This window comes from Eutrigla gurnardus (assembly GCF_963514095.1).
Source record: "Eutrigla gurnardus genome assembly, chromosome: 19".
NCBI classification, from domain to species: Eukaryota; Metazoa; Chordata; class Actinopteri; order Perciformes; family Triglidae; genus Eutrigla; species Eutrigla gurnardus.
The window spans coordinates 6,708,547-6,721,659 of record NC_139930.1 but is presented as its reverse complement, the minus strand read 5'-3'; the positions used below and the strand labels follow the sequence as shown (position 1 = coordinate 6,721,659).

Here is a 13,113-nt window from a genome sequence, read left to right as displayed (position 1 = left end):
GTGCATGCACATCTGGTAGACGTTCATCTGTAGTGCTGTAGCACACACACACACACACACACACACACAGACAATAACTAATTTAGCAAGTGGTTCATGTTGAGGTCCCCTGGACGACACAGTGTACCTTTGTGTTCCCGTCCAGGTATTAAATTCCATTTCTGAAAGCACCTGGATGTTATCAGCCAGGAAGTCATAATTTGTCGCTGTGGTTTTAGGAAGAAATCAAATCATGTTTAACCTCCAGAATGCAGCAGACGTCTTGTTGTATCTAAGAGAGAGAGGTCAATCATGACCTGGTGTTGAAAATGTGACACAGATCAGTGTGAGCATGCGCACCCATCACAGGGTGTGCTACGAAGCCTACCTGACCGTGACGCCGGCCCTGATTGGCCGGGGGACGTTCACCTGTACTGTTGTTTTACGGCCCCTCCACCGCCGCCCCGTCTCACCATCCAGGTCCAAAGATCGCTGCACTGTTTGCTCAAGCCCTGAGCTGTTAGGCGCGGGGGGATCCCAGCTCTTCCTGCGTGAACCTGAAACCCTCCACTGTAGGTGCCTCTCTCACCACTTCACCTGTCGCTCCTCCAGCCTGTCTGTCATCCTGCGGGGGGCCCCCGGTCGAACCCTCTGCTCTGCTGGTTCCCCGGACGTCCTAACAGAGCACAGGCCAACTGGACAGACTTCATCCGCGGCAGAGGCAAAAAGAGGATTGATATTTGGAGTTTCCCCTCCTGGTCTGTTTGGGCCCCGTGTTCCTGTGTCTATGTGTGCAGGACCTGCACAGGAAATCACTTTTTTATTTGAGGTATGTGGCTGGTTTTCATTCGTTTGCAGACATTGGGGGAGAAATGGTGGACGGACAGCACTTTTGCGGAAGAAGATCAGAAGAGTGGCTCAGGATTTGAAATGAGAGAAGCATGGTAATCAAAGTCCAAGCCCGACGGCTCAATCACGACTCAGACTCACAATAACTACCATTTAGTGAAACAACCGTTTGGTTTGGAGCTGGACTTAGTTTTAGAAATCAGGATATTGCGAAGCAGCACAGTGTAGTGGTGAGAGAATACGTCTCATTAACCTGAATTTATTATCTTTTTTTAATACACTTTTTCTGATTCATTTCGAAAAAAGGAATTTAGGGAAATGAGTGTTTCATTGCCATTGCTTTTATTGATTTCAGTTTTTTTTTTCTCTCTCTCTCTCTCTGTGGACATTTTATATTTTTCCACTTCCATTTTGGAAACCATCTCTTCCAAGATGCAGGAAAAGCCCAAAAAGGAAGCAAAAACTATTTTTTCTGTTGTGATTCTCGCCTGAAGTGGAATGTTCACGGTCATATCGCTATCTTAATCTCTGGGTTTATGGATTATCTGACATGGATTTCACTCTGGTACAAAGGGTTGAGAAGGGAGTGCCTCGATGTCTTTACAGCTCTGCAGCACAGATAAAGTAACTTGCGTGGGCGTGTTGTTTTCTCACCTCAAAGTCATGTTACCTTCAGACGTTTACAGACATAAACGCTACATTTGACCATTTTCGCCTGTAAGAGCAAACCGACTTCTGATGCACAAACATGACCGTCCATAAATCAACTGGTTCCCCACTCACTTCTGCCACAGTTTCCCCTTTTGCCATCTCAGTCATCTCTCTGCTTCACTGTTGGTTGCTCTGTGATAAGTTTTCACCTGCTCCTTCTTTAGGTGTGAGATATGGAGAGACTGAGCTGAAGATGGGGTCGATAGCGTCATTCTTTGGCCGGTTGTTTGGGCAAAATGAAACGAGAGGTGAGATCTGATCATACAACATCATGTTTGACGGACTCACGGCACGAATACGTGACAATCAAAGTGACTTGTCTTCATTTTCTGTTCACGCTTCCTCGGCATCTTTTATTTCAACAGAGGAGGAGAGACTCTTCCGAGCTAACGACCGGCCGTTCAACCTGTCTTACCACTATGCCGTGAGTATAGACGTTAAAACGTCTTTAAGGTGAATAAACAGTCGATCTTCATGAACGTCATTCTGTCCTCTGCTTCAGAACAATGCCATCAAGACCTCCAAATACAACCTTTTCACCTTCCTGCCGCTCAACCTCTTCGAGCAGTTCCGGAGGCTCGCCAACGCCTACTTCCTGTTTCTCATGGTCCTCCAGGTCCGTCTTTGTTTACCTCCTCACCTCACGTTTACACCTCTCACTGTTTTCAGATAGCTGATAGAGGCAGAGAGGACCAACATATTCAGAGAAGGAGTTTGACCTTTGACCTTACAGTATTTCACTTCCAGATGAATTGAGTCGTTTCATCGTTTCATGCAGATGGAAGGTATTACAGCGTTTTAATTGTGTGTGTGTGTGTGTGTGTGTGTGTGTGTGTGTGTGTGTGTGTGTGTGTGTGTGTGTGTGTGTGTGTGTGTGTGTGTGTTGACAGGTCATCCCACAAATCTCCTCCCTCTCCTGGTTTACCACGGCCGTCCCTCTGATCCTGGTGCTGACGATAACGGCGGTCAAAGACGCCAGTGACGACATAGTAAGTTGTTTGTAACAAACTTAACTAACTAAACGGGATTCTGCTCAATACTGAGACCGAAAATAACCAGAAAGTTTTATTTCCATCTTCGTCCTGTGTCTTCTGAGTAGAACAGACACAAAAGTGACCAACAAGTGAATAACCGCAAAGTGAGCGTCCTCATCGACGGAGAGTGAGTCGCCTAACATCCTAAACCATACACGATTAAATACAAATGTAGCTTTTGTGCAGTATTTGTATTTCATTGTATGTTTTGTGTCTTCTGGCAGACTGAGAAATGAAAAATGGATGAATATCCAGGTCGGAGACATAGTCAAACTGGAGAATAACCAGTTTGTCACAGTGAGTCTGGAGAATATGTCATAATAATAAAGATTTTAATTGTGTGAGCACTGTGAATTAGGGCATCATATAGCATTTAGCGATATAGAGATAACAACAGATAGACAACAAGACAAACAAGTGACAGTAAAGTTTATCTCGTCTGTATTTCAATGCTTTTATTTTCAGGCAGACCTCTTGTTGCTCTCCAGTAGTGAGCCTCTCTACCTGGTCTACGTAGAAACAGCTGAATTAGATGGGTACGTGTGTGTGTGTGTGTGTGTGTGTGTGTGTGTGTGTGTGTGTGTGTGTGTGTGTGTGTGTGTGTGTGTGTGTGGCTGACGGCCGATGTCTCACACTGTCTTGGATTTCCCTCCAGTCGCATCCTTCTCATGTCCTTTCGGTCTCCCCCAGGGAAACCAATCTGAAGGTGAAACAGGCCCTGAGTGTAACCGGAGAGATGGGCAGCACCGAGGCGCTGGCCGGCTTCAAGGGTGAGAAGCTGTTAGAAACAACACCAAACACGTGGTTTCAATCTAGCTATCTGGCTTCTTTACTAAGTCAACTACCGTTCTGGGAAAAATCAGTATTTACACTGTTCAAGATTTCAGGATTTGTTATATTTCTTATTTACATTCAAATTGCAAAATTTGCAGATTGGTATTTGTTATGTGTTAAAACGTATTAAAGGCAGAGTAGGTCATTTGGAAAAACCACAGAGAATTTGACTTTGAATGCATCACCGAATCGAAAAACCCCCGTCCAGACTGCTATTCAAAGCCCCGCCCCCAGAACGCCAAACAAGTACTTGAGATCGGCAGAGTGCAATCAGGAAGTAAGCATTGACAGACAGGCAGGCCCTCCAATCATATTCTCAGGGCAAAATGTTTTAATTGGAAGGGGTTTTTACCTCCGGCCATGGTGGCAGATGACATTTTTTTATTTGTCAGTATGTTACTAGGATTTCAGGTAATATAACAAAAAGTGATTCTGAATAAAATCACCGACTCAACCTTTAAGTGTGAAACCAAACAGCCTGGTTCATATGCGACCTGTGAACTTGTGTTGCTGACGCTGACCTCCATCTCCCCTCAGGTGAATTGCGATGTGAGCCTCCCAACAACCGTCTGGACAAGTTCAAAGGCACACTCACCCTGGACGGACAAGGCTACTCTCTGGACAACGACAAGGTGCTGCTCAGAGGATGCACCCTGAGGAACACCGAGTGGTGCTTCGGTCTGGTCATCTTCGCAGGTAAATAGCTTTTCTGAAACACAAAGGTCCCAGAAATGTTTTAGGACCAGCTGAAGTTCGGGGGGTGCGCTACTCGATTCTGCAGGGGTCCAGCAGAGGGCGCTAATGCTACACACAATTGGTCCGTTCCATTTGGGAAAAATTATCTATTCTATTTTAAACAAAAACAAAACAATAAATAACATTACAGTGAAATATAGAAGTGAATAATAATACAGTACGTTTTCTGAGAGAAGGTTGCGGTAATGTTAAGATTCATTCTTTCTACTTTAGCGCCAAGCTGCTTTCTTCTGCCGCTGTACCATGTATCACTTTGCTAAATGACCAACCTGCTTTCATGTAGCATTTTTTGTTAAAAAGTGTCCTTATGTCCTGCATGATTATGAGTTTATGTATCTAAACGAGTTTGAATCTTTGCAGGTCCCGACACCAAGCTGATGCAGAACAGTGGAAAGACAACATTCAAACGGACCAGCATCGATCACCTGATGAACGTCCTGGTGTTGTGTGTGAGTTATATTCCTGTTTTCTCATGCCATACCTTCATGAACTGATTTTTTTTAAAGTTATATGTGATGTGTTGCATCTGTCAGATCTTTGGCTTCCTGGCGTCTATGTGCACCGTTCTGGCCATCGGCAATGGAATCTGGGAGGTGAGGGAGGGCTCGGTGTTCACTGTCTTCCTCCCCCGGGAACAAGGCGCCACTGCTGCACTCTCCTCCTTCCTCTCCTTCTGGTCCTACGTCATCATCCTCAACACGGTGGTGCCTATTTCCCTCTACGTCAGGTATGTTTATTTATAGCCCCAAATCACAAATGTTCCTCCATCCAATAAGGAAAAACGCTTACAATCTAGTCAATCCATATGAAATTAGACATGGGGTGTGTGTGTGTGTGTGTGGACGTCAGCGTGGAGATCATCCGTCTGGGGAACAGCTTCTACATAGACTGGGACAGGAAGATGTACTACCCCAAGAACGACACCCCAGCCCAGGCCCGGACCACCACGCTCAACGAGGAGCTGGGCCAGATCAAATACATCTTCAGCGACAAGACGGGCACCCTGACGCAGAACGTCATGACGTTCAACAAGAGCTCCATCAACGGGAAAGCGTACGGTGAGCTGCTCTGCTTGTGGACGTTGGAGTTGTAGTTGATTGGATTCATTGGGATTTATTGGGAGTTTCTTTGTTCTTCAGGGGAGCTGTTTGACTTTTCTGGACAGAGGGTGGAGATAACAGAGGTGAGAGGAGATGACTGATATTCAGTTGGATATTTTTGTGAGTTTTTGGTGCCAACTCTTTCCTCTTCCTCCTGTCTGCTTCTTCTTACCCTGCAGAAGACGGAGAGAGTGGACTTCACCTGGAACCGGCTGGCGGACCCAAAGTTCGTCTTTCACGACCACAGCCTGGTGGAGACGGTGAGAGAGGGAAACCCGGAGGCTCAGGCCTTCTTCCGCCTGCTGGCTCTGTGCCACACCGTCATGCCGGAGGAAAAGAAAGAGGGTGAGCGTCCTCGAGTGGAACGGCTCTGCTGCTGTTTGGCTGCAAAGGTTTAAAACCAAAGAAATTGTTCTGAAGACCTGCTTTATTTGCCTTTCCTTTAGTGTGTTTTATAGTTTATGTGCATGTAAAAGGCCTCCAGAGTCTCAAAGCCTAAAGTCCATGTCCATGAGGGGGTATGACTCTCCTCCACAGTGCATGCACTTCATCTCTTGTCATCTTCCTGTCCTGGCAGGAGAGCTGCACTACCAGGCTCAGTCTCCCGATGAGGGCGCTCTGGTGACGGCGGCGAGAAACTTTGGGTTTGTGTTCCGCTCACGAACGCCGGAGACCATCACGGCCATGGAGATGGGACGACAAGTCGTCTATGAACTCCTGGCCGTCCTCGACTTCAATAACGTACGCAAGAGAATGTCGGTCATAGGTGAGACAAGAAAGATTTGTTTTTCTGCGTTTTTGTGTGTTGGCTATAGATTTTTATGAGAGATCATATTTGAGAATGTTTGATCCATTGTATTTCACCATGTGTTGCCTACATGGTGATCCTAGTTAGAAGTTTGGATGCACCGATCTGCTAAAAATTAAATCTGGATTCAAGACTGCTTTCGGTAAAACTATTCAGTACATAATGATAATATAATCAAAGAAAACGTACAATTCTAATCAATGATTTCTGGAGCCAAACAACAGTTTTTAAACAATTTACAGGAAACAGTCAAACTTCAACCCGGATCTAAGATTTCTATCATTAATTTTATAGCTATTATTGATGGTGGATCATTAAACAGAGAAAATCACTTTGAATGTCAATATAATAATTTCTCTGTTAGATCGACTGTAAAAGTACATAATCTGACTTGTTCCCCCAGTAATGAGCTTTCATAGCTGTATCGTTACCTTGGATACTATTGTATTAAATATGAAACTATGAAAATAAAGACATAAACATATTGAAAATAAATCAAATATGTTCACCTTATCTACAAATAAGTAGTAATAGTTGGTCAAATTATTGACTAAACTTAATTCTATATTACATTGTTTTCCTTTTTATACATAGTAACAACTCAACGTAAATAGTATGTCTGTAATGCAACATGCAAGAGGCATAGCTTATTACTGAAACACTGATACTGGATCAGGTATTGGCATCAGATCGGTGCATCCTTAGCTACAATCACATAGCACTTGAAATGACCCCTGTTGATGCATTCAAGGACGCTCTGACAACTGAGACTCATGTGTCGACTGCTTCCTAACAACCTTGTAAATCCAGGAAATGATCACAATCACGTTACTCATTCCAAGATGTTTATTTAAATTCATTCAATCCGTCATGAAAGCATCATCGCTAAGTGACTCCCACCATGATTTCTAGTGCGTAGCCCCGAAGGCAAGTTGACTCTGTACTGCAAAGGAGCAGACACCATCATCTTTGAAAGACTGCACCCGGCCTGTAACAAGCTGAAGGAGGTCACCACCAGACACCTCAACGTGAGTGACGACACACATTTGGGTTTTATGTGACTGTGTGCTGATATATAGAACCGAGAAAGTTTGATTTGAGCTGCTCTGACTTGTCCAACTAAAACAGGAGTATGCAGGAGAGGGCCTGCGGACGCTGGCCCTGGCCTACAAGGACTTGGATGAGGGCTACATGGCTGATTGGAAACAGCGCCACCACGAGGCCAGCATCGCCATGGACGACCGAGAGGAGAGACTTGATCAGCTCTATGAGGAGATCGAGAAAGACCTGCAGGTTAGTCCACCTGTGAGGTAGTTTGATCGACTCCTGATTTATTTATTTTTATTTAATTTCTTTCTTTATTCTGCCAGAGAAAAGAACATGAGCATTGCTTCAAACTTGTGTTTTCTAGCTGCTGGGAGCGACAGCTGTGGAGGACAAGCTGCAGGACGGCGTGCCACAGACCATCGAGCAACTGGCCAAAGCCGACATCAAAATCTGGGTGTTGACTGGGGATAAACAGGGTAAGTGTCACATGTTGTGTGTCCTGGAATGATGTTGTCATCAGTGAAATGAACTGCATGAATAATTGTAAATATCTCTGGTTTTCAAACAGAGACGGCGGAGAATATCGGCTATTCCTGCAACATGCTGAGAGAGGAGATGAAGGAGATTTTCATTGTGGCGGCCAACACGGCCGAAGGAGTGAAGGAGGAGCTCCAGTGAGTCAGTCACACACAATTAGCTTTCTTATGTTTACGACACTTTGTATGAACTTTATCGCCCAACCGTCCCCATGCTCGCCTGTTTGCAGGCGTGCAAGAAGGACAATGTGTCCAGAAGCAGCAGAGGAGCCGTCTGTGATCCAGAGCCGTGCAGGTCTGTTCTGGCTTCAGAAGAATGAGCGAGTGGAGGACGAGAAGGTGGATGGAGAATATGGCCTCGTTATTAATGGACACAGTCTGGTAAGAAGGCTTTTACAGGAGTGTTTCTATCGGAAATTCTGCTGAATCTCAAACCCTTTGCATCTCCACATAGAAAACAACACGTCCTAATAATTATTATTATTTATAAGGTCGCCTGGAGGGGTAGTGAATGAAAAAGTTATTAATTTATTAATTATTACACTTTTGATTGATAAAAAAGGCTTACGACGACCGCCTTATCAAATAGCTGAGAAAACCCCTGCAACATCACCAAAATTGAGAAAAAAATAGGTGTCTTATGCTTTATGTCATACTGTAGTTATTGAAATGAATATGCTGCTTGTGCTTACCCATCAGTGTCCTTGGAGCTGTTACGTTATTTACCACAACCAAGCTTAACAGTAGAGTTATTAGGGTTGTGATGATCATTGAAAGTCTGCTGTTTGAATGAATTTGACAGTACCTCAGTGGCCCACTAGATGGTGCCATAAGGCCCATCAGTGGTTTGAGAGGAGCTGCTTCAGTCCCTTCTTCCCTTTGGTCTTCAGGCCTTCGCCCTGGAGAAGAACCTGCAGCTGGAGCTGCTCCGGACAGCGTGTATGTGTCAGACGGTGATCTGCTGCAGGGTCACCCCTCTGCAGAAGGCCCAGGTGGTCCAGCTGGTCAAGAAGTACAAGCAGGCCGTCACTCTGGCCATCGGGGACGGGGCCAACGACGTCAGCATGATCAAGGGTGAGCTCATTCAACCAGAGACGCGTTTGGCAGAAGAAGCGGGCCGAATGTGACCTCTGTCTCTAACTTTTCTGCCCTCCAGCGGCTCACATCGGCGTCGGCATCAGCGGCCAGGAGGGCATGCAGGCGGTCCTCTCCAGCGACTTCTCCTTCGCCCAGTTCCGTTACCTGCAGCGCCTCCTGCTGGTGCACGGCCGCTGGTCCTACCTGCGCATGTGCAAGTTCCTACGATACTTCTTTTACAAAAACTTCACCTTTACCTTTGTGCATTTCTGGTACGCCTTCTTCTGCGGCTTCTCGGCACAGGTGAGGGATGATGTCACATGACTGAATGGGCTACATGGATAGTAGGGGTGGGAATCATAGAGTAACTCGCAATATGATAATATCCCAATATTTTGCCCACAATAACGGTGATATCACGTTACTGCGATTCTGCGATGCACGACATGTATTGCAAGAAATCATCTACGATATGCATCACGATATCTGTGCTAAATGTTGGTTATGACACATAAAACAATGCAATATGTGCATATGGTATTTATATGGAGCGCCTTCAGGATCCTGAATGTTGTCTTTGCTCATAGACTGTGTACGACGAGTGGTTCATCACCTTGTACAACCTGGTCTACACGGCTCTGCCCGTCCTCGGCATGAGCCTCTTTGACCAGGTATGCGCCGCCCGCCAAAGGATTGTTCAATTCAAACTCAAAATTCCACATTGTTCTTTTGTGTAATCTCATATAACTCTCCTCTGCAGGATGTGAACGACCGCTGGAGCTTCCAGCACCCTCAGCTCTACTCTCCAGGTCAGCTCAACCTCTACTTCAGCAAGAAAGCCTTCGTGCGCTGCATGATGCACAGCTGCTACAGCTCCCTCATCCTCTTCTTCATCCCGTGGGCCGCCATGCACGACACGGTCCGGGACGACGGCAAAGACATCGCCGACTACCAGTCCTTCGCCTTGCTGGCTCAGACCTGTCTGCTGATTGTGATGAACATACAGGTGAGGGGGAACGGCAACGCTGCAAATTGCCATATATGACACGCACTGTGAGGGATGGCGACTGTTATTCTGATTTATGTGCATCTCAGCTGTGTCTGGACACGTATTACTGGACGGCAGTGAACCAGTTCTTCGTTTGGGGCAGCCTGGCCGCCTACTTTGCCATCACATTAACTATGTACAGCAACGGCATGTTCCTCATCTTCACCTCCTCCTTCCCCTTCATCGGTGAGTCAGCTCCTTTATAGAGGCGGTCAATTTGTATTTTAATGCATTTATAAACCGGCTAACAACAATGAAACACTTAGAAATCATCCTGCTACACTCCGGATCTCCATTTACAAAAGCCTTTTCGTGCATTGAACCTTTAAATAAATGTCACTTACTCATATTATTGTATGCTAGTAAATATGTGATTCTGACTGCTAGTCTGATGCTTTTGCAAATCCAGGCACTGCCAGGAACTCTCTGAGCCAGCCCAACGTGTGGCTCACCATATTCTTGACTTCTCTGCTCTGTATTCTGCCTGTGGTGGCTTTCCGCTTCATCCTCATTCAGCTTCGGCCCACCATCAACGACAAGGTGAGATCACACACACAGACTGGGAAAAGGATTTATCTACCCCGTTTTTACTTTTTATAGAAATAAAATCTTATATGGCAATTATACAGCATTTAAACTCTTTCCCACACTTCCATGTTACAATTAGGGCTTATGTTAAGTACATTAGAGGGATTTGATGAAGGCAGCTAAAGAATGGATTGATCAACCTGCAGTTTTTACCCACAGATGTCTGTTATGGTTAAATTTGCTTATTTTAATGTAGATCAAACAACTACAATATGTTTGAAGTGTTGTAACCATGGAATTGTAAGGTTTTAAGGAAAGGGTTTGTATTTTTGCACTTTAAAGGAATTTGACGTGATGATTGGTGCATAACAATAAGCACAGTACAATAGTATAAGACCTTATTAATGAATATGAAAAATAAATAATCAACAATATGTAGAAATATGTAAGATGTAAATGTATGTGTTTTTAAAGTGTGCAGTTGTGCAGGGATGCACAAGCCAGGATGATGTGTGTTGTGTGAAAAGCTCTCATTATTAAAATATTAATGAAACCGTCTCAAATGGGCAGATGTCCCTGTAAAGCCTGACACATCAAAAAATAGCCCAGAAATTTAAAATGTTTGGAACTGACATGTTTATTATTAAAACAACCGACCGTTGGATGATAAAGCACCATATATACTGCAGTTTCAAATTTGATACACACATTTTAACATGATTTAACTGTAATATAAAGGATGAATTATTATTAGTAATTATGCATTCTTTCAATACAGAAAATATTTATTTAACAAATTAGTAACAATATAAATTATTATTATTGTATTGTTAAATGTTCCTGCCAAAAGTGTGTGGATGATGTAATGACAGCGGCCATTTTGAAGAGGTCACAAAAAGCCTTTCCACTACCTGCAGTTGAACGATAATCCACTAGAGGGCAGATACATGTATCAGGTCGTATACAACCGGTTTTTAAGGGAATCAAGGCAATCAAGATAGAGGTCTCAGAAACCCGGGTATTAAATATGATACAAATGGTTAGAAGTGGACATTAAAGACGTGTCCCTCTCCCTCCAGGTGAGAAACAAGGTGCGGAAGGAGGCGCTGCCAGCACCTGCAATTCGCCGCATACCCACCAGGCGTATCAGCACCCGTCGGTCCGGCTACGCCTTCTCCCACGCCCAGGGCTACGGCGACCTGGTGACGTCTCGCAGGTTCCTGCTGAAACTCCCCCTGAGGAGTCGGCCGGCGCTGTTCACTCAGACAGACTCTCCTCTGGCAGAGAATCAGCCCCAAAACTACCGCACCATCACCGAGGAGCCGGAGGACTCCCCGAGCCCTTAGACCGGAGCAAAGGGGTAACCGGGTCCAACTTTTACACTGAGTCTGACTTCAAGTGTGTTCGTTTTTTCTTGTTGGATGAATGTTGATATCACTGTGAAAACGATGACCTCGGCAGCACTTAAACCTTAAAGGACCACGCTGGTGGTTTTACATGTTTTAGCAGCACTCACATACTGCGCTCCACTTTACTGCTCACCGTTTCCCAACACAGACCAGGAGGATTTACATGGAGGTCCTTACTTCTAGATTGATGTTGGTTATGTCATTAGAATTGCATTACCAAGGTCTTCAAATCCTATTGAACACTTCATTGCTTTAGGTTTTGTCACTGTCATGTGATACATGTGATCTCTCAGATGCTGAAAAGCACTTTTAAATTGCAAAATGGAGAGATTTAACTCACGTTCTGGTGTTCCAACGTCATTAGTCAAAGATTGCATGCTTTTCTAATCATTTCCTTACGACTCTATTGCCATTACTCTTGCAAACAGCAGAGTACAGTTCCAGGATGGTGAAGGATGATTTTAAGAGTTGGTTGTTTTACATTAAGCCTTCAGTACAACAGCTGACTGTCAACATGGAGAAAGAGAGTTTTTACTAAAAACGGCCAGAGGAGATTTGTAGAGTCGATTTCACACTAAAGTAAAAGTGGACATTCCGTATCTGAAGCATGATTTAATACTGTAGTGACATCTATGGTGATCTTAAAGGGCTAAAATATGCAAAACCAGAACCTGCGATGAGATTAACTTTGTGTCATGCACACCGAATCGTTGTGATTTTTAAGTTAACTTACAAAATACATACATTTTGTTGCCACTGTCTGATCTGGAAAAGCTGGATTAGCGTACTGCCTCCAACGTTTTGTCGTCTTTATTTCATTATTCGCTCTGGGAGAAGATTTCAGTCAAAATCTACGATGAACCTTTTTCCACTCTGTTGTTTACATAATTATTTACATGAAGATTTTTTTTATTTTTGTGTTAATAATCTGTTTGTTCATTTAATATTAAGAGATGTGTAACTTGTTCAATGAGTGTTTTTAAAGTACAGTGTTGTCTCTGTATGAACACATTATTGATGATGATCCCTTTTTTTCAACCACACATGTTGCCTGTACTCTTCTTTTATTGGATTGTGTAAACCTCCTCATGGTTTCTACGGGAGATCACATGTGAAGAAAACAAGTAACTTGATTGGCCACCAGCACGAGACCTTCATCGGGGTGAATAACCCCACCTCTCAGATCCTATAATGACATCAATTAGAGCATAATTGTTTGTGGTTTCCATGGCAACACACAGAAACCACTACAGACACAATACTGCCATACAGGAAGCAAAGAAACGGAAATACATATCATGAGCACAAGGAAGGCAATTTGTAAAAGATTCCGGAAGTTACAGCTCCATTTGATTTATTTCCCCACAATTTTATTAGTGATCGCTTTCTGGAAAAAC

General features: G+C 44.2%; 1 protein-coding gene across 1 annotated transcript; it reads left to right on the top strand.

Moving 5' to 3' along the window:
- The first annotated feature begins 675 nt into the window (after positions 1-675).
- On the top strand, positions 676-12,721 carry atp8b5b (ATPase phospholipid transporting 8B5b). The gene is made up of 28 exons (XM_084035371.1): positions 676-808; positions 1,704-1,787; positions 1,905-1,963; positions 2,042-2,155; positions 2,430-2,528; positions 2,639-2,700; positions 2,798-2,870; positions 3,039-3,109; positions 3,264-3,343; positions 3,945-4,103; positions 4,524-4,612; positions 4,697-4,890; positions 5,013-5,221; positions 5,303-5,346; positions 5,443-5,608; positions 5,841-6,029; positions 6,984-7,099; positions 7,200-7,364; positions 7,483-7,594; positions 7,687-7,792; positions 7,885-8,035; positions 8,545-8,728; positions 8,811-9,034; positions 9,319-9,402; positions 9,492-9,737; positions 9,827-9,965; positions 10,189-10,319; positions 11,387-12,721. The coding sequence occupies exons 2-28, from the start codon at positions 1,733-1,735 to the stop codon at positions 11,651-11,653; spliced, it is 3,588 nt and encodes a 1,195-aa protein (XP_083891497.1). The 5' UTR covers positions 676-808; positions 1,704-1,732; the 3' UTR covers positions 11,654-12,721.
- Positions 12,722-13,113: the final 392 nt, after the last annotated feature.

Coding starts and splice junctions, on each gene's coding strand:
- atp8b5b (XM_084035371.1), top strand. CDS start 1,733: ATGGGGTCGATAGCGTCATTCTTTGGCCGGTTGTTTGGGCAAAATGAA. Junction 2,529..2,638: donor AAGACGCCAGTGACGACATA/GTAAGTTGTTTG, acceptor TCTTCTGAGTAG/AACAGACACAAAAGTGACCA. Junction 8,729..8,810: donor CGACGTCAGCATGATCAAGG/GTGAGCTCATTC, acceptor TCTGCCCTCCAG/CGGCTCACATCGGCGTCGGC.